We start from the raw sequence: 25,576 nt of genomic DNA, 5'->3' as shown, positions 1-25,576 counted from the left end.
AGCCCTTCCCTCTGCAGGGCACCTGTAGGGCTCTGTGTTGAAGCATCCTGATCACCCCGAGCTTGTGTTCAAGGGGGTGGTTTGAGCCAAAGAGCAGATATTGGTCAGTGTGAGTTGGTTTTCTGTAAACCCCTGTCTGGAGCTGCCTGTTCTCTCCAATCGTAACATCACAGTCCAAGAAGGCTAAATGGTTGTTTCTGGCATCCTCACGTGTGAACTTGATATTGGCGTCCACCCAGTTGATGTATTCTGTAAAGTCCTCAACTTCCTGTTGCTTGATTTTAACCCATGTGTCATCAACATATCTGAACCAGTGACTGGGAGAGATGCCCGTGAAAGACGTCAAGGCTGTCTTCTCCACTCGCTCCATGTACAGATTGGCCACAATGGGGGATACCGGAGACCCCATCGCACAACCATGAATCTGCCTGTAGTAATTCCCCCTAAACAGGAAATATGTGGTGTTAAGACAGATCTCCAAGAGTTGGCAGATGTGGTCTGGTGTGAGTTTGGTCCTTTCAAGTAGAGACACATCCTCCAGCAGTCTCTGCCTCACAGCTGAGACGGCCTCAGAGGTGGGGATGCAGGTGAACAACGAAGTCACATCAAATGACACGATTGTTTCATCTGCCTCCAGCTGCAGGTCCTTGATCTTGTTCACAAAATCTTATGTGTTCTCCACATGGTGTTCTGAGTTACCCACTAGAGGAGCCAAAATCCACTTGAGGATTTTGCAGAGTTGTAGTCTTACACACCTCTCTGCAGCTTCTCTCCCCCTGCCATCCCCTCATTACCCCATCCCCGTAGAGACGGTGCCTGCTCCCAGACCACCAATAACCAGCAAAAATCTATTTAAGCATAAAAATTCAAAAAGAAAAAATAATATAGCACCTTCAACAGCACCACAGACTAAAACAGTTAAATGTGGTCTATTAAACATTAGGTCTCTCTCTTCTAAGTCCCCGTTAGTAAATGATATAATAATTGATCAACATATTGATTTATTCTGCCTTACAGAAACCTGGTTACAGCAGGATGAATATGTTAGTTTAAATGAGTCAACACCCCCGAGTCACACTAACTGCCAGAATGCTCGGAGCACAGGCCGAGGCGGAGGATTAGCAGCAATCTTCCATTCCAGCTTATTAATTAATCAAAAACCCAGACAGAGCTTTAATTCATTTGAAAGCTTGACTCTTAGTCTTGTCCATCCAAATTGGAAGTCCCAAAAACCAGTTTTATTTGTTATTATCTATCGTCCACCTGGTCATTACTGTGAGTTTTCTCTGTGAATTTTCAGACCTTCTGTCTGACTTAGTGCTTAGCTCAGATAAGATAATTATAGTGGGCGATTTTAACATCCACACAGATGCTGAGAATGACAGCCTCAACACTGCATTTAATCTATTATTAGACTCAATTGGCTTTTCTCAAAATGTAAATGAGTCCACCCACCACTTTAATCATATCTTAGATCTTGTTCTGACTTATGGTATGGAAATTGAAGACTTAACAGTGTTCCCTTCTGTCTGATCATTTCTTAATAACATTTACATTTACTCTGATGGACTACCCAGCAGTGGGGAATAAGTTTCATTACACTAGAAGTCTTTCAGAAAGCACTGTAACTAGGTTTAAGGATATGATTCCTTCTTTATGTTCTCTAATGCCATATACCAACACAGTGCAGAGTAGCTACCTAAACTCTGTAAGTGAGATAGATTATCTCGTCAATAGTTTTACATCCTCACTGAAGACAACTTTGGATGCTGTAGCTCCTCTGAAAAAGAGAGCTTTAAATCAGAAGTGCCTGACTCTGTGGTATAACTCACAAACTCGCAGCTTAAAGCAGATAACCCGTAAGTTGGAGAGGAAATGGCGTCTCACTAATTTAGAAGATCTTCACTTAGCCTGGAAAAAGAGTCTGTTGCTCTATAAAAAAAGCCCTCCGTAAAGCTAGGACATCTTACTACTCATCACTAATTGAAGAAAATAAGAACAACCCCAGGTTTCTTTTCAGCACTGTAGCCAGGCTGACAAAGAGTCAGACCTCTATTGAGCCGAGTATTCCTGTAACTTTAACTAGTAATGACTTCATGACTTTCTTTGCTAATAAAATTTTAACTATTAGAGAAAAAATTACTCATATCCATCCCAAAGACGTATCGTTATCTTTGGCTGCTTTCAGTGATGCCGGTATTTGGTTAGACTCTTTCTCTCCGATTGTTCTGTCTGAGTTATTTTCATTAGTTACTTCATCCAAACCATCAACATGTCTATTAGACCCCATTCCTACCAGGCTGCTCAAGGAAGCCCTACCATTATTTAATGCTTCGATCTTAAATATGATCAATCTATCTATCTATCTTTTAAGGTGGCAGTAACTAAACCATTAGTTAAAAAGCCATCACTTGACCCAGCTATCTTAGCTAATTATAGGCCAATCTCCAACCTTCCTTTTCTCTCAAAAATTCTTGAAAGGGTAGTTGTAAAACAGCTAACTGATCATCTGCAGAGGAATGGTCTATTTGAAGAGTTTCAGTCAGGTTTTAGAATTCATCATAGTACAGAAACAGCATTAGTGAAGGTTACAAATGATCTTCTTATGGCCTCAGACAGTGGACTCATCTCTGTGCTTGTTCTGTTAGACCTCAGTGCTGCTTTTGATACTGTTGACCATAAAATTTTATTACAGAGATTAGAGCATGCCATAGGTATTAAAGGCACTGCGCTGCGGTGGTTTGAATCATACAACCCCTGGCAAAAATTATGGAATCACCGGCCTCAGAGGATGTTCATTCAGTTGTTTAATTTTGTAGAAAAAAAGCAGATCACAGACATGACACAAAACTAAAGTCATTTCAAATGGCAACTTTCTGGCTTTAAGAAACACTATAAGAAATCAAGAAAAAAAGATTGTGGCAGTCAGTAACGGTTACTTTTTTAGACCAAGCAGAGGAAAAAAATATGGAATCACTCAATTCTGAGGAAAAAATGATGGAATCACCCTGTAAATTTTCATCCCCCAAATTAACACCTGCATCAAATCAGATCTGCTCATTGACATTGACCCTATGCCATGACATTGACCCTATGTGTCTTTTTGCAAGGAATGTTTTTGCAGTTTTTGCTCTATGGCAAGATGCATTATCATCTTGAAAAATGATTTCATCATCCCCAAACATCCTTTCAATTGTCCAAAATATCAACATAAACTTGTGCATTTATTGATTATGTAATGACAGCCGTCTCCCCAGTGCCTTTACCTGACATGCAGCCCCATATCATCAATGACTGTGGAAATTTACATGTTCTCTTCAGGCAGTCATCTTTATAAATCTCATTGGAAAGGCACCAAACAAAAGTTCCAGCATCATCACCTTGCCCAATGCAGATTCGAGATTCATCACTGAATATGACTTTCATCCAGTCATCCACAGTCCACAATTGCTTTTCCTTAGCCCATTGTAACCTTGTTTTTTTCTGTTTAGGTGTTAATGATGCTTTTCGTTTACCTTTTCTGTATGTAAATCCCATTTCCTTTAGGCGGTTTCTTACAGTTCGGTCACAGACGTTGACTCCAGTTTCCTCCCATTCGTTCCTCATTTGTTTTGTTGTACATTTTTCGATTTTTGAGACATATTGCTTTAAGTTTTCGGTCTTGACGCTTTGATGTCTTCCTTGGTCTACCAATATGTTTGCCTTTAACAACCTTCCCATGTTGTTTGTATTTGGTCCAGAGTTTAGACACAGCTGACTGTGAACAACCAACATCTTTTGCAACATTGCGTGATGATTTACTCTCTTTTAAGAGTTTGATAATCCTCTCCTTTGTTTCAATTGACATCTCTCGTGTTGGAGCCATGATTCATGTCAGTCCACTTGGTGCAACAGCTCTCCAAGGTGTGATCACTCCTTTTTAGATGCAGACTAACGAGCAGATCTGATATGATGCAGGTGTTAGTTTTGGGGATGAACATTTACAGGGTGATTCCATAATTTTTTCCTCAGAATTGAGTGATTCCATATTTTTTTCCTCTGCTTGGTCTAAAAAAGTAACCGTTACTGACTGCCACAATCTTTTTTTCTTGATTTCTTATAGTGTTTCTTAAAGCCAGAAAGTTGGCATTTGAAATGACTTTAGTTTTGTGTCATGTCTATGATCTGCTTTTTTCTACAAAATTAAACAACTGAATGAACATCCTCCGAGGCCGGTGATTCCATAATTTTTGCCAGGGGTTGTATTTATCTAATAGATTACAATTTGTTCATGTAAATGGGGAATCTTCTTCACAGACTAAGGTTAATTATGGAGTTCCACAAGGTTCTGTGCTAGGACCAATTTTATTCACTTTATACATGCTTCCCTTAGGCGGTATTATTAGACGCCATTGCTTAAATTTTCATTGTTACGCAGATGATACCCAGCTTTATCTATCCATGAAGCCAGAGGACACACACCAATTAGCTAAACTGCAGGATTGTCTTACAGACATAAAGACATGGATGACCTCTAATTTCCTGCTTTTAAACTCAGATAAAACTGAAGTTATTGTACTTGGCCCCACAAATCTTAGAAATATGGTGTCTAACCAGATCCTTACTCTGGATGGCATTACCCTGACCTCTAGTAATACTGTGAGAAATCTTGGAGTCATTTTTGATCAGGATATGTCATTCAATGCGCATATTAAACAAATATGTAGGACTGCTTTTTTTGCATTTACGCAATATCTCTAAAATTAGAAAGGTCTTGTCTCAGAGTGATGCTGAAAAACTAATTCATGCATTATTTCCTCTAGGCTGGACTATTGTAATTCATTTTATCAGGTTGTCCTAAAAGTTCCCTGAAAAGCCTTCAGTTAATTCAAATGCTGCAGCTAGAGTACTGGCGGGGACTAGAAGGAGAGAGCATATCTCACCCATATTGGCCTCTCTTCATTGGCTTCCTGTTAATTCTAGAATAGAATTTAAATTCTTCTTCTTACTTATAAGGTTTGAATAATCAGGTCCCATCTTATCTTAGGGACCTCATAGTACCATATCACCCCAATAGAGCGCTTCGCTCTCAGACTGCAGGCTTACTTGTAGTTCCTAGGGTTTGTAAGAGTAGAATGGGAGGCAGAGCCTTCAGCTTTCAGGCTCCTCTCCTGTGGAACCAGCTCCCAATTCAGATCAGGGAGACAGACACCCTCTCTACTTTTAAGATTAGGCTTAAAACTTTCCTTTTTGCTAAAGCTTATAGTTAGGGCTGGATCAGATGACCCTGAACCATCCCTTAGTTATGCTGCTATAGACTTAGACTGCTGGGGGGTTCCCATGATGCACTGAGTGTTTCTTTCTCTTTTTGCTCTGTATGCACCACTCTGCATTTAATCATTAGTGATTGACCTCTGCTCTCTTCCACAGCATGTCTTTTTCCTGATTCTCTCCCCTCAGCCCCAACCAGTCCCAGCAGAAGACTGCCCCTCCCTAAGCCTGGTTCTGCTGGAGATTTCTTCCTGTTAAAAGGGAGTTTTTCCTTCCCACTGTCGCCAAATGCTTGCTCACAGGGGGTCGTTTTGACCGTTGGGGTTTTTCTGTAATTATTGTATGGCTTTTGCCTTACAATATAAAACGCCTTGAGGCAACTGTTTGTTGTGATTTGGCGCTATATAAATAAAATTGATTGATTGATTGACTTGAGGTGCTTGGCCAAATTGTATGTGATGGCATCTGTGCTACATACAATAGGCCTGAGTGGCACGTCCTGATGTGGATTTTGGAATTGGCCTCGTAGTCCGATGTGTTTAGGACCACCGTGCATCTGCCTTTATCCGCTGGCAGGATAAGGATGCTTTGGTCCTTTTGCAGTGCTGACAAAGCTTTCCGTTCTTCTCCTGTGATGTTGGACGGAGGAGGCTTAGCACTGTTCAGCACTGCTGTGACTCTTAGTCGGAGGTCCCCAGCTTCTGACTCTGACAAACTGTTATGTTTAATGGCTGACCCCTAAACATATACCGACAGTAGATTACATCACTGCAGTAGAGTCAGCCATTACACATAACAGTTTTTCAGAGTCAGAAGCTGGGGACCTCCGACTAAGAGTCACAGCAGTGCTGAACAGTGCTAAGCCTCCTCCGTCCAACATCACAGGAGAAGAACGGAAAGCTTTGTCAGCACTGCAAAAGGACCAAAGCATCCTTATCCTGCCAGTGGATAAAGACAGATGCACGGTGGTCCTGAACACATCGGACTACAAGGCCAAGATCAACAACTTGCTCAGTGACTCCAATACATACGAACGTCTGAAGAGAGACCCCACGAGCGGCTATAAGAAGAAAATCATTAGCTACCTCCAAAACCTGGAGAAAGAGGGCCTCATCGACAGGCAGACATACTACAGACTGTACCCTGGGGATGCCACTCCGTGCATCTATGGACTGCCCAAAATCCACAAACAGGACGTGCCACTCAGGCCTATTGTATGTAGCACAGATTCCATCACGTACAATTTGGCCAAGCACCTCAAGTGGATTTTGGCTCCTCTAGTGGGTAACTCAGAACACCATGTGGAGAACACACAAGATTTTGTGAACAAGATCAAGGACCTGCAGCTGGAGGCAGATGAAACAATCGTGTCATTTGATGTGACTTCGTTGTTCACCTGCATCCCCACCGCTGGGGCCGTCTCAGCTGTGAGACAGAGACTGCTGGAGGATGTGTCTCTACTTGAAAGGACCAAACTCACACCAGACCACATCTGCCAACTCTTGGAGATCTGTCTTAACACCACGTATTTCCTGTTTAGGGGGAATTACTACAGGCAGATTCATGGTTGTGCGATGGGGTCTCCGGTATCCCCCATTGTGGCCAATCTGTACATGGAGCAGGTGGAGAAGACAGCCTTGACGTCTTTCACGGGCATCTCTCCCAGTCACTGGTTCAGATATGTTGATGACACATGGGTTAAAATCAAGCAACAGGAAGTTGAGGACTTTACAGAACACATCAACTCAGTGGACGCCAATATCAAGTTCACACGTGAGGATGCCAGAAACAACCATTTAGCCTTCTTGGACTGTGATGTTACGATTGGAGAGAACAGGCAGCTCCAGACAGGGGTTTACAGAAAACCAACTCACATTGACCAATATCTGCTCTTTGGCTCAAACCACCCCCTTGAACACAAGCTCGGGGTGATCAGGATGCTTCAACACAGAGCCCTACAGGTGCCCACAACTGCAGAGGGAAGGGCTAAAGAACAACAACTTGTCCGGAAGCCCTCACAGTATGTGGGTACCCACGATGGTCCCTGGACAAAGTGCAGAAGTCCCAGAGAACAAAGAGACCAGATAGACAGGAGATGGAGACAAGAAGAAGAGGAGTGTCTCTCCCTTATTTAGCAGTAGTAGGGGAAAAACTACAGAGGATCTTCAGACAGCACAAAATCCCAGTTTACTTTAAACCGGTTAACACCTTGAGACAGAAATTAGTTCACCCTAAGAACAGGATCCCTAGTTACAAACAGAGCAATGTAGTGTATTCTATCAGATGTCAGGAAAACTGTAACAAACACTACATAGGTGAGACTAAGCAACCTTTACATAAAAGGCTATACCAGCACCGCAGACAGGGCGCCAGTGGACCTCAGTCTGCAGTTCATCTCCACATTAAAGACACTAACCACACGTTTGAGGACAAGGAAGTTAAAATATTAGCCAGAGAGAAGAAATGGTTTGAGAGACGGGGCCAAGGAGGCATTCTTTATGAAACGTTTGAAACCCAGCCTTAACCGGGGAGGGGGTCTGAGACATGCTTATCCCCTGTTTACAATGGGTACTCAGGTCAAAGCAGTTTCAGTCTTTTGTTCATGGTAATGAGTCATTCACAGTCATCAGCAGAAATCATCAAGGGAGCCATCAGGAGAGGGACAGCTGCCCTGTCATTAGGAGGGTGCTAACTAGAGCACAATAGTTGCTAATTAGAGCTATTGTTTAGTCAATAGCCTATAGCAGTCTGCCTCTCGGTAGGAGGGGTCTGGTTAGGTTTAAAACTCCAGTTTTGTGTCTTCTTGATTATTCTTCTCTACAAGTGTCAAGACAGACGTCAGACCACCAGAGCAAGAATTTTAGCTGAGGAAGCTTCTGCGATTTGAAGCGAAATGTCCTCGCGTCAAGCAACCCAGTCCAGTCGAAGATTCAAGCTTCTCTACTCTGTACATTGCTGATTTAATCTTTCCCTCAATCCTGACGAGTCTCTCAGTTCCTACTACTGAAAAACATCCCCACTGCATGATGCTGCCATCACCATGCTTCATTGTAGGGATGGTGCCTGGTTTCCTCCAAACATGGCATCTGGCATTCACACCAAAGAGTTCAATCTTTGTCTCATAAGGCCAGAGAATTTTGTGCCTTTTGGCAAACTGCAGGTGGGCTGCCATGTGCCTTTTACTAAGGAGTGGCTTCCGTCTGGCCACTCCACCATACATTGGTGGGTGGATTGATGCAGAAATGGTTGGTTCTGGAAGGTTATCCTCTCTCCACAGAGGAATGCTGGAGGTCTGAGTGACCCTCGGGTTTTTGGTCACCTCTCTGACTAAGGTCCTTCTGCCCCGATCGCTCAGTTTAGACAAGTGGCCAGCTCTGGGAAGAGTCCTGGTGGATCTGAACCTTTTCCATTATGGATGATGGAGGCCACTGTGCTCATTGGGACTTTCAAAGCAGCAGAAATGTTTCTGTACCCTTCCCCGCAGTTGTGCTTCGAGACATTCCTGTCTTGGAGGTCTACAGACAATTCCTTTGACTTCATGCTTGGTTTGTACTGTCAGCTGTGGGCCTTATATGTAGACAGGTGTGTGCCTATCCAATTCATGTCCAATGAACTGAATTTACCACAGGCGGACTCCAGTTAAGCTGTAGATACATCTAAGGATGATCAGTAGAAACACGATGCACCTGAGCTCAGTTTTAAGCTTCACAGCAAAGGCTGTGAATACTTACGTACGCGTGATTTGTTTTTTTGTTTTGTTTTTTTGTTTTTTATAAATTTGCAAAAATCTAAAAAAAAATCTTCACATTGTCATTATGGGGCATTGTGTGTAGAATTTTGAAGAAAAAAATGAATTTCTTCCATCTTGGAATACGGCTGCAACATAACAAAATGTGGAAAAAATGAAGTGCTGCGAATACTTTCTGGATGCACTGTACATATGAATAAAATTGGTCAACTGATTCTTGAGATATTGCACTAACAAGGGTGGCAATGACAATATCTTGGAATGGAATGGAATGGAATGAGATTTATTATCATTGTCATTATAAATGCACCAACAACGAGATTACGTTTACACTCCAATTACCTCAGAATACAGCAATTAATCCACAATTATTACTTGTTTACTGTAATAATGGCACACATCAAAATTAAAGACAACACATATACATTTGACATTGTTTATGTGCTCTAAACTTGAAGCAGTCCGCCATCCGAATTGAGGCAAAGTGGGTGAAGGCTGCAGCAAATGTGAGTATCAGCTTGGGGGGGAGTGGCGTGAGCAGGGGCCGGGATGGGATGTGTGGTAGGGAGCGGGGGGGGGGGGGGGGGGGGGGGGGGGGATGGAGCATGCTTCCAGTCTCTGTCCATGTGTAAATCAGTTCTGTCCGTGTGGGAGTTAAGATAAGGGCAGCCGAAGGCTCACCAAGGCCATAGACATTCTTCTGGAGGAGAGCATTGGGCATTTTGACCTTCAGAGGCTGATAAGCCTGCCATGTTTGTGGTTAAGCAGTGAAAAACTCTTTTAAAGTTTCACATGAACAAACCAGATCCCAAATGAAGAATTCCCCAGTCTCTGAAATCGTCTTCTGCAAGGTGTGCATCTGCTCGGAGATGTCATCCAGCTTGTGTCCTAAGATTCAAGGGTTAGCGCAGTCTGAGAATGCATCACACTTTGCCAACTCATTAAACCATGAAACCAAATACAAATAACCCTCGATGTCCTCGCACAGTGAAATGGCACAAAACATGCAACTCAGCCACGTCTCCCAGGTGTCGAGAACATAGCCCGTAGGGTAGGTTCCATCTGGGCATGCAGGGTCCCCCGGCCCTGATCTTCTTGTAAAAATGGTGCCAATAGCATTCAGAGACCAGCTGATCAATTCCATGGTTAATCCAATATAGTTTGAAGAATTCACAGTCTGGTGAAGTAGGGACTTTGAAGGTTGGAGCAGAGATAGAGGAGAGAGGAGATGAGACCGCCCTCGCCGGAGTCCCAAGCTCTTAAATATCTCGGCATGACCTTGAAATTGTCCCCAAGATCACTGTAATTGACTGTGCTAAATATGAATGAAATTTGGTCAACTGTTTCTTAAGATATTGCACAAACAAGCGAAAACGGACGGACAGATGGACAGATGGATGCATGGAGAGATAGACAGACAGACATACTGATCGCTATATCCTCTGTAGTTCATACCAGGGGATAAAAAGCTCCAGCCCACTTTCAAATTTGTGCCCTCACCCTGTCACATCAGGGTCTGGATCCAATCATGTTTGATGACTGTGAGGAGGCAGTAATTTCTAAACCTGAACATCATCTACTAATTGGCTGAGAATTCTTCCAACATGACTGTGACCTAGTTGTTGGGAATGCATAGTGAATTTGGAGATTATTTTGGCCATAGAAAAACAAGAATTAATCACCAAATGCCATAGAATTAAAGACAAAAACTCGAATGTTTGTAGAAATTGCTGAAGGTAACCATCATGTAGTCGAGTCAGCATTTGTTGCAGACAGCAGCACGCTCTGGTGGTCACAATTCAAATGCATGTGTTTGGTACCAGCGTGGTGTGCCTGACTCTCACACATCTAACTGGAAACTGGATGAAGACTAAATACACGCCAACACTACGTGTAGGTGCTTCATGTACCTTGATGATGCCTTGACACGTGGTCAGTGGTAGCCCAACCAGGCTGGTGTCATTGATGGACATGATCTGGTCTCCAACACTCAGTTTCCCAGAGCGGGCTGCAGGGCCGCTGTTCAGCATGTTGGCCAGAATGACAGTGGGCAGAATAGATCCCCAGCCGGACTCCACTATCACCACACCAAGGTTCTCCCCCTTCTGCTTCTCCACATACAGCTGGGACAAAAAATAATTAAAAAGTCTGAACACATTCTAATCATTTTCAGACACATGCAGAGTTTAACAGTTTAGACTTTAAGCATTTAGAGTGTAGATATAGATGAACAAACCCTTTGTGACATCACACAGAGGTTTTCTGAAGAGCTGTTTGATGCTCAAACAGTGCAGGTCTGGATATCACCATTTTAACAACGCTTACTTTGCCAAAGTCCCGGCCAACTCATGAATAGGTAAAGAGGTAGAACATGGGCAAGATCGTGCATTACTGGAGCAAATCGAAGGACGACTGAACACACCCCATCTCACAGTTACCAAACAAGATACAACTACTACAAGGCTATTTGATTTGGTGTTTTATTAAGATATAAGACAAGTAGCAGCCCAGCCGCAAGCTTTTTTTTGTGCTCTTACCATGAAATGAGTCACATTTTCGTGACATGTTTTTTATTTTAACTATTTCTACCCTTACCCCTAACCATAACCATAACCATAACTCCCCCATATGCATCACCCCGCATTTCATGCTCCCATCACAAATTAATTCGTGCTCCCTTCACTAAAAGCACCACATATTCGAACCAATAGATTCATTTACTTTTCCTCTTAAACGGTGGTGCAAAAGTCTCTAATTATTCATCACTTTATGGCTTAAAATATCTTAGACTGTTGGTTTCTAAAAAAAACACCCATGTACTATTATCATGAAGAGGGAAGCTAGCAATAGAGGCCAAAATTGTTTTCATACCAGGTTTTAAAACTCATTATTTCTCCTCGAAAATTGGACATTTTAACATGGGCCTCTAATGGAAGGCACTCCCATAGAGGTGCTTCAAGGAACTGCAAAATTTGCCATTTCTGCATTTGTTTCATTGAGCGAGACCAGAGGTTGGGGGGGGGGGGGGGGGGTTGCTCTTATAACATGACCCCATATTTTTACATGTATTTCCAAGAAAAAACAACAACAAATTAAAAACTGTCACTATATCTTCTTGTCTATATATTCAGGCCAATATGGTAATTCTGCAGCAAAATGTACAAATTAAAATGCTGCACCTCTTTACAGTTGTCTGAGTTTGAGAAATGGATAAGGTCGTCATGGTACATTTCTTGGGAATTGATGATGTCACTGTATTGTCTGTGGCTCAGGTCTGTCGGGTTGATTCCATTGGCTCGGAGGAACTCCCGGTAGGCCACACTAAAAGCCTGACCAATGGACTGTGCAATGAGTTGTGCCTGTGAGAAGGGAAGAGTTTGGAACAAACTGTTAATCCGAAAGCCAAAGTCAACTGACAACTGCGAGGAGACGGAAAAGACAATAATGGCTTCAAACACACAACACCTCTACAACTACTAAGCACTATGTTCGGTAAAAAGCAGTCGATACTCACATCCTCTGATTCAAAGACGTAACAGATCATCCTGTACTGACTTTTCCCTTCGCTGGTAGAAACAGGAGAGTCAGAGAAATCCTCTGATGTTGCCTGAGACACGCGTCTCCGTGCCATCAGAACCACAATACTGCCAATGTCTGCGATGTAGGAAATGGTACGCAAGGCACTGTCCATCATTGTCTCCTACACGGGGCAAACATGCGTCATGACGCATTAGGTTGGCATAGACATTCACCAGAGTGGATGAAGACAGTGAGGTGAGATCTGAGAGTTTTCAAACCTGTGTGTCAGCGTTCAGCACTTTGACAGCTTTAGTAGAGATAAATAAATCCACTTCAGTCACCATTTGAGAGTCTTCATCTTGGCTCTTCAAAGAAAACACAATCATTGATTCGGATAGGTGATATTTTGCATTTACACTGGAAACCCTGACAAGTTGACTTTACTAAAAAAGAATGTGGAAACTGATTGCCCGGAAAAAAATAAGGACAAGTAAAAAATAAACTGGTTTTCACAAGCGATGTCGACCCTACAGATCTAGTCCTGCACATCCTCTCCACTCAAGGCTTTAAAGTTTTAAGCCCTCCATATCATGTGCTTTGTCAAAGCGGCAAGAGCAGGACATTGTTTTCAACTGCCATGTGTGCATGTGTGTGTGTATACAGGAAAACTCAAAAACTCCTAGATGGATTTCCATCAAACGTGGTGGGAATATTACTTGTGTTATATGTCGGACGCAGCCCGGAGAACCGACCAGCGTTTGAAGGACCCAGTATGAAATAAGCAGAGCACAGTACAAAGGATAACTAAATTTAATGACATAACAGTGATGTGAAAAAATACAAACAAATAAGTGCGCGGCCTGGCGTGGCGGATTTGCGGTGCGCTCCTAGCAGCACAAAACGGTCCGGAGCCAGAACCAGTTCGGACCCAAGGACCCCGCCGACACCCCCCAGGTGGCCGCGACAAACCGAGTCTGTGAAAGAAGAAATCATTATGTGAGTCCACACTCCACACACAGAGAGACCGCTCAAAGGTGCACAAACAGCAAACACTTCCTGACTTAATCACTAATCAGCTTCCCACCCTGCAGGCATGGAACACCCTGTTCACAAAACTCCACTGCAGTGGAAGCTGATTAAACGACTACATACAGCTCAATATAATAAGGTGTGAGGGACACCACATTTACTGACTGTATAAATGTTAGTCACAAAATCTAACGTACCTCAGGAAGTGTGCTGACGAGCGTGAGACCTCACCCCCTCCTCTTTCACAGACCATGCATCAAACCTGGACGTTCTCTGCATCCACTGATGATGAGATGGCTCTCGAGACGACGATCTCACCCGTCTGGTCACAAGGTCGAGTCTCTGGCAAATACACACTGTGTACTCCAGACTTAAATGCCACCATGTTCCAATCCATGTAGATGCACCACAGCTGTGAGTCCTGACGAGCCGCAGGTGATCAGGGTGAGGTCCTGATAACTCAGCCACACAGCCACTCAGTCCCAAATGCGCACCACCTGGAAGGAAAACCAAAAGACAGAAACAGAAGACAAACAAAAGCCAGCCAGGCACGCCAGCCACAACAGCACCCCACCCTCACGGGAAGCCTCCCGGCGACCACACAAACCTGGCCCAGGAGAAACACCCCCCTCCAGGGACCATGGCTGGAAACTGTATCTGCATTCATCCTCCAACAGAATCTTCATTTAACAGAACGGTTAATGTCTTCTCCTCTGGCTGCATCTTTGCCTCTGTTTCTGTCAGTCAATTAGCACAGGTGTGGCCAGGAGTTCTTGAACCTGTGCGGTCAGCCTTTGTCCCACCATGTTCACAGTCTGATTAGTCATAAAACAAAAAAGACAAACACAAACAACCAAACCACCCCCCCCTCCCCAGAGGACCGTTCCATCAAACCCCGGGAAGGGAAGAAAAGAAAAACAACCCAAACTTAAGCTTGCAAATAAAAACGCTAACACCCCCCCCCCCCCCTCCCCAGAGGACCGTTCCATCAAACCCCGGGAAGGGGAGAAAAGAAAAACCCAAACTTAAGCTTGCAAATAAAAATGCTAACACCCCCCCCCCCCCTAACGCATGTAGGGACCAACACCCCCCAGAGGACATCCCGCCAGCTCCAGGAGTAATAACCACAGCCGAGGTCCCTCTGGGATCCAACGTCACCCACGGGGACTCCCAGCGCCTCGCAGAGGACCATTCCATCAACCCCAGGAGACGCCTCCCCTCATGACCAATGGACCCAGCCCCGGCCGTCTATGGCTAGATGGACCCACAGCCCTTTCCCCCCCAGAGGACACCACAGTCACACCCTGAGGGCGGAAACTGGGAGGAAAAACAAAAGAAAAGAAAAAAACATACAAACAAAACAACCCCAACCCCACCCCCTTGGCGCAGTGGAAACTGGAAGCACGTCCAGCGTCACCAACCATGACTATACCCCAGAAGTCAACCGGGAGGAGTGGAACAGCGGTTATTGCAGACGGCACAAAACGGCGCCACTCCTCCGACCTCCAAACCAGCCACCAGCTGCGGGTATATCCCACTGCCCCAAACCTCAGCCACGCCGATGGCAGACGGCTCAAAGGCGCGCTGAAGCCGGAGGTGGAACAGGGAATCAACACAACAAAAAAAACAACAACACACTCCGAACCCCCCCCCCCTCCCAGGTGCAGAGGTTACCTGGGAAACGCCCAGCATAACCACACTGCACCACTCCAGCAACGCCGACACGTACGGCTCACACGGCTGGAGTCAGAGGAGAAGAGAGGGCATAACAAAAACAAAAAAAAAAGAAAAAACAACCCAATTACCCCCCCATCACCCCCCAGGGGACGTCCCATCAAACCCTGGGAGGTGAAACTAAAAGAAATAAAAAGAAAGACTAACAGACTAACATGAAGTTGCTTGGGTCCTTTTAATCTCCCAAACAGACTGCAGGTCACGACCCCAGACACTAATAGTGTAAAAAAAAATCCCACACAAAACCAACTCAAAAAACACCCACAAAAAATGAATCAACACAAAACTAATAAGTGTTTTATACCGTCAAGCCAACAATGTGAACACCCTGTTCCAACTTAAAGCTTAACGGTAATGTGACTCAGTCAACAACAGAGGGAGCCAGAGTGCTTAAATGAAAAACCCCCTTTGGTAACTGAGAAAACAAACTCAAGCTGCTTTTTCTGTGCGCAGCTGTGTGTAACACACAACCAAAAATGTGCTTCAACTAATAACACCGGAGCTGACACAACAGACGCAGTAGTTATCTTCACCCGGGGAAACGGGGCTACAACTGTAACACAGGAAGCTCAGCGACCCGTGCCACAGAGCTCCGCCGTGCGCGTTCACCCATTACAGGACACACTCTTGCAGCTCCCGTTTAAACCTCTTATCCGGGTCGGAGCGTGACGCGAAGCCGTCGCCAGTCACGCTCCACCACGACCCTCGGATAAGGCACAACACAGGATCACAGCTGCAAGAGAGCTCAAATCAGTATTCAGTAATGGGTTCTCAGACACGCACCATCCGGGCGGAGAGCACCCGCAACTGATCCGGATAACGTCTGAACGTCTGCTGCCGCCTTCCCGGCGCATTACCGTCTCTGCTACCACTGGTCCGTGATGTATGGCCAGAGACTACTGTTATGTGTTGGACGCAGCCCGGAGAACCGACCAGCGTTTGAAGGACCCAGTATGAAATAAGCAGAGCACGGTACAAAGGACAACTAAATTTAATGACATAACAGTGATGTGAAAAAATACAAACAAATAAGTGTGCGGTCTGGCGTGGCGGATTTGCGGTGCGCTCCTAGCAGCACAAAACGGTCCGGAGCCAGAACCAGTTCGGACCCAAGGACACCGCCGACACCCCCCAGGTGGCCGCGACAAGTCTGTGAAAGAAGAAATCATTATGTGAGTCCACACTCCACACACAGAGAGACCGCTCAAAGGTGCACAAACAGCAAACACTTCCTGGCTTAATCACTAATCAGCTTCCCACCCTGCAGGCATGGAACACCCAGTTCACAAAACTCCACTGCAGTGGAAGCTGATTAAACGACTACATACAGCTCAATATAATAAGGTGTGAGGGACACCACATTTACTGACTGTATAAATGTTAGTCACAAAATCTAACGTACCTCAGGAAGTGTGCTGACGAGCGTGAGACCTCACCCCCTCCTCTTTCACAGACCATGCATCAAACCTGGACGTTCTCTGCATCCACTGATGATGAGATGGCTCTCGAGACGACGATCTCACCCGTCTGGTCACAAGGTCAAGTCTCTGGCAAATACACACTGTGTACTCCAGACTTAAATGCCACCATGTTCCAATCCATGTAGATGCACCACAGCTGTGAGTCCTGACGAGCCGCAAGTGATCAGGGTGAGGTCCTGATAACTCAGCCACACAGCCACTCAGTCCCAAATGCGCACCACCTGGAAGGAAAACCAAAAGACAGAAACAGAAGACAAACAAAAGCCAGCCAGGCACGCCAGCCACAACAATTTGGACAGATATCCAAATGTGATTAGATTTTGGAGCCGTTTGTTCATTGGTCAAAGGTGAAGGTCAGGGAAACATGAAAAAACCACCTTTATTGTATATCTTAACAACCAAGAAACCCAGGTGGATGATCTAAAGCATGCATTGATTGGCAAAATGTTTATAATTCATGAATGTATTTACAAATGTTAGGATGAATAACATCATCATGAAGTCATATATAGTCAAAAACACCATTACAGACATATGTACATTTAGTTGTACATTTGTATTGCACGTGCAGATTATCCATTAGCCCTCTGATGTCTTTTATTACTCTTTCCATCCACTTCTACTTCAGCCTCTCCATTTTCTATTCCTGTGTGGTTCCATTCTTTTTACATTTTCATCAACTCTTCTCGTCAGTCACATGTCCAAACAACATAAACCCGCTTCGCTGCATATTGTTAGATATTTGTCACACTTTTTTGTACCTCTTGTTTTCCTATTTCTTATCATGTCCATCTTTAGAATTAAGCACATCCATTTCAGCATTCTTATTTCAATGTCTTCTCTGACACTCTCTTCAGTGCCCGTGTCTCTGCATCACACATCATTTCTGATTTTACTCCTGACTTATGAACCTGATGTTTGATTATCTGTATTTTTATGGGCTGTATTTGTATTCAGTTCAGTGTCTTGATGCTCAGCGACACAATCGTAAATGCCACAGCTGGGGGATTAAAGGAGACTTCACAATCTGGACCACGACCACCCAATTTGGGGCACTCAGGCCACATTTTGCCCACCCTAAATTTGCACATTGCTCAGCATGATGTTTACAGGAAAAGAGGTATTCTTCCCCAATGATATTCTTGCAAGTTCCATTTCTGACCACAATGGAAAATGTGGGGTGCTGTAGAATTTCTATGATGGTCAGCCCTATTTTCTGAGTGAACACTGCCATCTAGTGAGCTCAGAGAAAAACAGGTATGTTTTGCAAAGCCTGTCTGGGGGCATTCTGTGATGTGTAACTTAAAGGGTGTGAACACAGTATGCAATACTGATTTGATACTGGTTTTTTGTAAATTTTTCAATTATGTGACATTTTCACTTTTCATTACAAAGGTGGACAATACAGCTGTTTTCCACTTAATTATCCAAAGCACCCAGCAGGCACATTTGGTCAGGAAGGTATCTTTCCTTTGAAATATGTTATGCAAAAAGAAACATTGATTTTTTTTTTTTTCCTCTTCTCTTTATTATCTCTGTTGTCTGAATATTAATAAAATACTTAAAGGGGATTACACAGAAGTGCTTTTGTTATACTGGAATTTTTGTGGTAGATTTACGTAAAGTGTTAATTTTTGTACAAAATATAATGTAATGTACTTTTATGTAACATTAACATTATTTTTCCAGATTCATTTTTGGCCTTTCATAAGAAGGAATTTGAGTACCCCTGACATAGACTTTAGCCAGCTAAAAACACACAGTAAACCACTTCTTGTTGCTACTGATCACACAAAAGTGTCATTAGAAGTGTTGTAGCATGGAAAGGATTCCTGCAAAAGTTAAATAAGTGCATGTTTACCTCGTTAAATGTACAAAAAAATTTTCCTACCACTGATTATGCAGTAAGCTGCTTATGTTAAAGCACCTTCACACATAACATGATTGAAGCTGACTGGCGCACAAAGGAGGAATCGCATGCCACTCGTAAAAAATCGGAGCTGCCTCGAATGCCTCGTACTGCTGTCGCCACAAGCATTCATGCACAGCACATGCAATCTACATTCGTGTGCCGCTCACCGCTGGTAACCAGTAAAACAAGGATGAGGTTGCATTATCAGCTGTTCACCGCATTTGCACGGCATGTCATATGCAGATTGGACCAAACATTGTCAGGTGTGGTTGAGGTTGCCACAGTGTGATCACTGTCCAGCGCAGGACGCATCTGGACAGCTGTAATGTCCAGCTGGAACAGCTGACCACTGTGTACTCTCAACTCAGCTGGAGAACACATACTACAACATGAACAACATTCCACGCAATGCACATGTGTGGGTGGGCTCTCAAGCTCTCATGACAAGCTGATAATTGGGCACCGCAGTCTCGTTTAAAGGCGGGCGCTAAAGGGGTAAAATATGACGTATATGACATAATTTCTCTACTTCCGGGGACAAAAACACAGCATTTTCTCTAAGTTTTTTTGGGCAAATTACACGCAAACAAAGTGAAAATGCAAAGAAAAAGTGACGTGTGACGTTATGCTGTGTATATATTGCACAATGGGAGCAGAGGTCCCCATAAGTGGTCAACTCCAGCAATACCACGCAGGGTTCATATGAGATTGCGGTGCCCTATTACATACAGACAAGACATGGGGACTGGCCAGCCATATCTGAGCACTCATAGCACAGTGTGAGCTTTGTTATCAGCCAACCAGTTGGACTAAACTGTAGTCCTTTCAGCTGATCGCCGGCCAGAGACTCAATGTCAGCTGGAAATGATAGCAGCTCAGTGCACACGATGCGTTAAATTAAAAACACAGAAAACACAGCCAGGACAAATATATAAATAAATACTGCAACTACATACATAATTACATAACAAATACATGAAATAAATAATCACAGAACAAAGGAACAGAGAGTGATACTTTGTTCTGTGAGTTGATCCAAAGGTGGGGATGTCCGTGACAGCAGCAGCTGTTGGGATCTGTGAACCCGCATGTCACAGCTGGAGAACACGTACCGTGTTATGCAGGATATTACCGTGAGGCGTGTGCATGGGCATGCTGTCCTCATGTGGAAATAACGGCCAGCAGCGACCGCGTCACCGCGCACAACATCAACCAGGCTGCCCCATGTGAAAAGCTCTGTGTGATCATGTAAACACTCAGCTGGCAATCGGACTGTCACGTCCACCACGTGAGTTATGGGCCATATGACGCGTGTCCTTTGGCATGCAGCTCGTGGGACACTTGGGACACACAGCGTCGACAGATGTGTTCATGATATGAGTGCACGGCTTCATTCATGTCAGTCCATCAGCGTGTGTACGTGCATGACTAAGGGTCATGTAGAGAGAGGAACAGGAGGGCGATAACTGTATTGTCTGCTCGCTTCGCATTATTGTGGGCTTCCATATATTTGTTGATTCATGTCCAGGATCTAATTGCTCCACTGCTGTGGGAGTGCAATGTGGTGTCATGTTCCACGTGCTCGCACTGTGTTCATGCGCGTGCACGAGAGTGCATGAAACCTTTGCGGTGGTATCGTCAGTGGTGGGCACACTTCCGATAATCCGATAACAGATCATTATCAAAGATAATGTTTTCATTATCAGATTATCTTTTTAGATAACTTTAAAAACCATTATCGGACCAATTATCTTCCGATTAATTTTTGTCCGATAACTTTTAGACTGATAAAGTAAACAAAGCTGAACAGCGACAAGCATTTTTAAAAATTTAAAATCAGTTCAGCACCTACCTGTTAAACGTTTTGTAACAGATGAACAGTTATATCTTCTGCTAACAGAAAAGAGCTGCTTCTATGAAAAAACATCTCTATCCTCTGTTGACAAAGGAGAAATAGCCAAAAAAAAATCATTTCCTTTGACACCATACTGATATGCTGGCAATATCACCTAAGTCATCCAGAGGCGTACATTTTTAACTTATGGTTCAAATTTTAATCAAACTAATTTTGGACAAGTTATTTAAAATTACTGTCATGTCTGAAGTTTTATAAAGTGAAAATATCAGATATATGTTTTAGTTTTAAAGTAATGTACTAATTTTTAAGGTTTTGTGAGCACATGCTGTGCCCAGCAGTGCATTATGGGTAGGATGATGTAATCTCAGTACGTTCACAACAGGACAATTGCATTTCAGACACTCTGTTCAGGCTCCACGGACAACAGCATTAAACTCTAGTGCCTAAAACTCTCATGAATATATTCTCTGGGTTTATAGACATTGTTGTATTTGCGTTTGTTAAATTCCACGCATTTTAAATGTAGCAGACAGGGATTATCTGGAATAAATAAATAAATAAATAAATAAATAAATAAATAACATTACAAGACAGCGCTGCGGTGTTTGCACAGGCACAGTGCGAGAGGTTAGATGCTTGTAGCTTTTCAGTAGCAGGATACCCTCACGATGGCCGACCAGAATAATATCAAACAGGTTTGATTTTCATAGGACCATACGATCAGGAGGTGGTCCTGAGATGTTAAACGCAGCTTGTTACTCCATGTACACTACACGATGCAGGACGCGCGATTAACCTGAAACTCGGTCCAAAAAATTCCTGCATGAAAAATCATCTCGCACAGTGTACAACATCATAAAACGTGCTCACATTCTCTCCACATGCAAAACATTTTGCAATGACACTTCCAGGGCTCCGTAAAAATGCCTGTTTTTACAAATAAAAAAATTGGAATATTTTACAAAAGCACATTTATCTGTAAACACCAACACACGACAGACGTCACTTTAACATGTTGGTTTACATAATGAATGACTGAACCAATCAGGCACTTTTACCCAGAATCCTTTGCGATTTGTCTGTGTTTGTTACAAAACCTCAGAATTAGTGCATTATTCAACATTAAAAGATATAAAGACATATTTTAACTTTGTACAAATGACAGAATTGACATTAATGGAGTTATTCTATCGGTATTAATGTTAGTTATAAATCAAAACCATAAGTCAGCATGACTTTATTTTTCAAGACCTCCGCCTGACTGGAGCATTGTGATTGATAGAGAGCTGGCTTTATGGCTGCGTGCTGCGGTAAACAAGCACTTCCAGCAGGGGCAGAATGTTCAAAGACAAAAGTGTGGTCTCATTGTTTGGGTCTGTTGTGACTTTTAAATATTACTAGCTTCTCTACTATTAAAACTTAAATTTGTTTTATTAGTAGTTGTAAATGTACCAGAGACAATATTGGAATTTATCTGTAACTTCCGATACATTTGAGTGGTTTATTGTTTTATCTTTATCGAAGATAACTTTTCAGTTATCTGATTATCTGTTATCGAAGTTAATTTTTTGGTTATCTGTACCCACCACTGAGTATCGTTCACGTCTGTCCGACTGTGTGTCCCTACCAACAGCAGGTGGGATATTTTTGTGGTTGCCCAATTTGTTTTTTTGTCGTGGTTTTTCGGCCAGTTCCTGCTTTTTTCACCCAACTTCGTGTTATGTGTGAAGAGGTTCTTAACATAGTCACCCTCCTCAGCACTGATCTTCACTGTCGCATTACAAGTCATATAACTATGGATGAGCAGCTCATCCTGGAAGACACAACCAATCTGTAATCACTCAGTGGCGAGCAGCACCTGTAAGCGGCTAACTGTATATTTAGTTATCTCAAAAAGTCACAAAACTGCCTCTCTAACCTTTAAGTCACTACCTCCCCTATAAATATGTTGTCCTATTCCCATTAATCTTTGATCAGACATGCTCCTAGATACTGTAGTACGTTTTTGTCACTCTGTTCTCCCTCATGTGCCTCCAAACTTCTCAAAGAAAGTGTTCTATATCTCAATAGTAAGTCCCTTCCGCTGCTCCCTTGTTTTCACTCAGGGTCACCACAACAGATCCAAGGTGGATCTACATGTTGATTTGGCACAGTTTCTACACCGGATGGCCTTCCTGACACAACTCCATATTACAGGGAGAAATGTGGGAGTTTCAGTGAGAAACAAGCGTAAATAAACCACAAATAAATCTTACTACTTTCGGTTATAGTTCAAGAATTAACTCACTGCTGACAACAATTTAGATAATAACATGCACATCTGATGTTTAATAAAGCTGATGTGGATATCACTTTGATAGCAATTTTTTTAGGCACCACCAAAATGTACCACTTTCTCTGTGACACAAAACCTGTCTGTACTCTTCTCATGATTTTTAGAAAAATAAACAGGGAAAAACAATACAATAGCATTTTTGATTATTTTCAATAACCACGACCCAAAGCAATAACCAGTTGATTTGATAAGTGCTTCCTTCACGGGAGGTTACCTTGATACGGCTGACAGCTTCCTGGGCCTGGGACATGCGGACAGACTTTGTTGGATTTTTATCGGACATCACCTGAGTGCAACCAAGGAAGTTAGCGGCAAAGATGATCCCGTCAATAAGGTCCTCTGGCTCACATGGACCTGGAACTATGCAGCAAATTAAAAGGCCCGTGTTGTAAAACACTGCAGTGTGCTGGAAATAATTATGAAAACACAGCAATGTAAGAATAAATTACCATCCTCAAAGCTGGGGAAAGCAGCAGTTTCCTGGGTTTTCTTCAAAGAAGTAAAGTTGTTAATTAGAAAGACTTCAAGATTATTCCAACATAATATTATATCAGACACAGTAATGATTTATGAGCTTGATAAAGCAGTTTTAAATGCATCGGCAAGTATGTAATTTTCCAAAATTAGCATTTGTCATTGTGAATGAAATGAGAGACAGAGACAGATGACAGATTCTTCCTGATATTCACACTAATTGGCAAATCTCACAACAGGGCGACTTGTGTGATACGTTTGTAATTAATCTTGACCTTGGGCGTGTTGTCCTCTGCTGGGTCAGCTTCTGGACACTGAGGCGTCCTCTGCTGTGCTGGTGTGTCCTCGGGCATCACGGCTGTGCTTTGCTCCTCAACCTGCTTCAAACACACACACACACGCACACACACACACACACACACACACACACACAAAGAAAAAAAAATGCTTCAACACATGCAAGTAAAGATTTCACGTGCGTACAAAGCGTGATTGACCCTTGAGCTAGAATGTGAGGGATTATTTTATGGCTTCTGCTGCTGACTTGTGAGCTGTATAAATGGACTTCATCCAAATCTGACCAAATGAATCCATGGTGTAACATTTAGCTTGGGACACCGACGAGGGCGGTCGCATCTCCTCCACTCTCCCTTATCTCTCTGCCTGTAACCTTCAAGTCCCTACTTCACCAGACTGTGAATTCCTCAAATTATATTGGATTCTGGATCTGTTGGACTACTATTGGATTAACCATGGAATTGATCAGCTGGTCTCTGGATGCTATTGACACCATTTTTTCTACAAGAAGGTCAGGACCGGGGGATCCTACCTGCCCAGATGGAACGTATCCTGCGGGCTATGTCTTCGACTCCTGGAGTTCCTGGCGTGTGACATGCTTGGCGCCTTTCTCCGTTGAGGATGTCGAGGATTTATTTATTTTTGGTCTCATGGTAGCAGGGTTGGTACTTTTTGGCTTATGTGCTGCCCTGATCTACCAGAAAATTGGTAAGACAGCAGCATCAAGAACCATGGCCCCTTGCTTGTCCGTCATGATTAACGAGGTTGGCAAGGCAGTGCATTCTCAGACTGCGATGACTCTTGAACTCAGACGCAAATTGGATGACACCTTGGAGCAGATGCGTGCCTTGCAGTTGAAGCTGAAGGTTTCGGAGGCCGGTGAATATTCTTAATTCATAATTGGGAATATTCTTAATTCATAATTGGGAATGGTTGTTCAAGTGGAACTGTTAAAAACTGTTTTTCACTGCTCAAACCATAACATTACAGGCTTATCAAGCCTGAAGGTCAATTGCCCACTGTTTACCTCCAGAGGAATTTATTCAGGCCTTGGTGAGATTATTCGGCTACATTCTTATCTCAACCCACAAAGACAGTAACTGACTTTCACATGGACTGAAGCAAGCTCCAGTTTCTCCTTTCACCTCCCTTCCTGCCCCCCCCACCGCGCGCGAGCGGCAGGCCCCCATTCTTCCCAAGCTGGCAGGTGGCGCGACTCTAGTTGCAGCAGCTACCAACACACTCACATTGCCTCAATTTGGAAAACGGACTGTTTCAAGGTTAATGCACATAAACAATGTCAAATGTATGTGTGTTGTCCTAATTCTGATGTGTGCCATTATTACGGTAAACAAGTAATAATTGTGGATTAATTGCTGTTTGTCTGTGGAATGTGAGTGCGGAAATTTCTTTGTTGTAATGACAATGATAATAAAAGCTATCTATCTATCTATCTATCTATCTATCTATCTAACTAGTATTTTGTAATAATTTCACATGGAAATAAAGTAGACATTCTAATTGAATTAAAACATGTTTGGTAAAATGGAACATTTTGAGCTTATATCACCTCTTATATCACTCAATAACATTTTGAGGATGTTTCACATGAAACCCCAGCTAGTCTAAAGCAGTCCTCACACCTGGTCTAACTCAGTACTGAGTCTTATCAAGTGGCAGCTTTGCTCTATGTGGCTCAACCAAGCCTGGAAAGGCCGGCTAAACTTGTACCAGTTTTGAACATGTTCAAAGTTGTCCAGATTTGGACCGGACTCCTGGCCACTGTGGACTGATTTGTGCTCGACAGAAGGTGCCCAGTGCAGGTTTGGTGCTAATTGGTGATCAATTTTCCAAGCATGGAAAGAGTCACTCTAAGACATCAAGAGATCACCAACTCCCCAGGTATATTCTATTTAATGAGACTCTGCTCTTCCCCATT

General features: G+C 43.3%; 1 protein-coding gene across 2 annotated transcripts in view; it reads right to left on the bottom strand.

Moving 5' to 3' along the window:
* apba2a (amyloid beta (A4) precursor protein-binding, family A, member 2a) overlaps positions 1–25,576 on the bottom strand; it is a 63,440-nt gene that overhangs the window by 14,127 nt on the left and 23,737 nt on the right. The window contains exons 3-9 of one of the 2 annotated variants that reach the window (XM_034176212.1): positions 23,616–23,720; positions 23,316–23,355; positions 23,081–23,226; positions 12,796–12,882; positions 12,513–12,698; positions 12,178–12,357; positions 10,909–11,121 (exon numbers count right to left, since the gene is read on the bottom strand). In XM_034176212.1, the coding sequence (XP_034032103.1) occupies positions 10,909–11,121; positions 12,178–12,357; positions 12,513–12,698; positions 12,796–12,882; positions 23,081–23,226; positions 23,316–23,355; positions 23,616–23,720 (957 nt within the window). The remainder of the gene's footprint in view (positions 1–10,908; positions 11,122–12,177; positions 12,358–12,512; positions 12,699–12,795; positions 12,883–23,080; positions 23,227–23,315; positions 23,356–23,615; positions 23,721–25,576) is intronic. The other variant, XM_034176213.1, reaches the window with a different exon arrangement.

This window comes from Thalassophryne amazonica, chromosome 8 (genome assembly GCF_902500255.1).
Source record: "Thalassophryne amazonica chromosome 8, fThaAma1.1, whole genome shotgun sequence".
NCBI classification, from domain to species: domain Eukaryota; kingdom Metazoa; phylum Chordata; class Actinopteri; order Batrachoidiformes; family Batrachoididae; genus Thalassophryne; species Thalassophryne amazonica.
The sequence above is the reverse complement of the archived record's forward strand: the minus strand, read 5'-3'. Positions and strand labels throughout refer to the sequence as shown.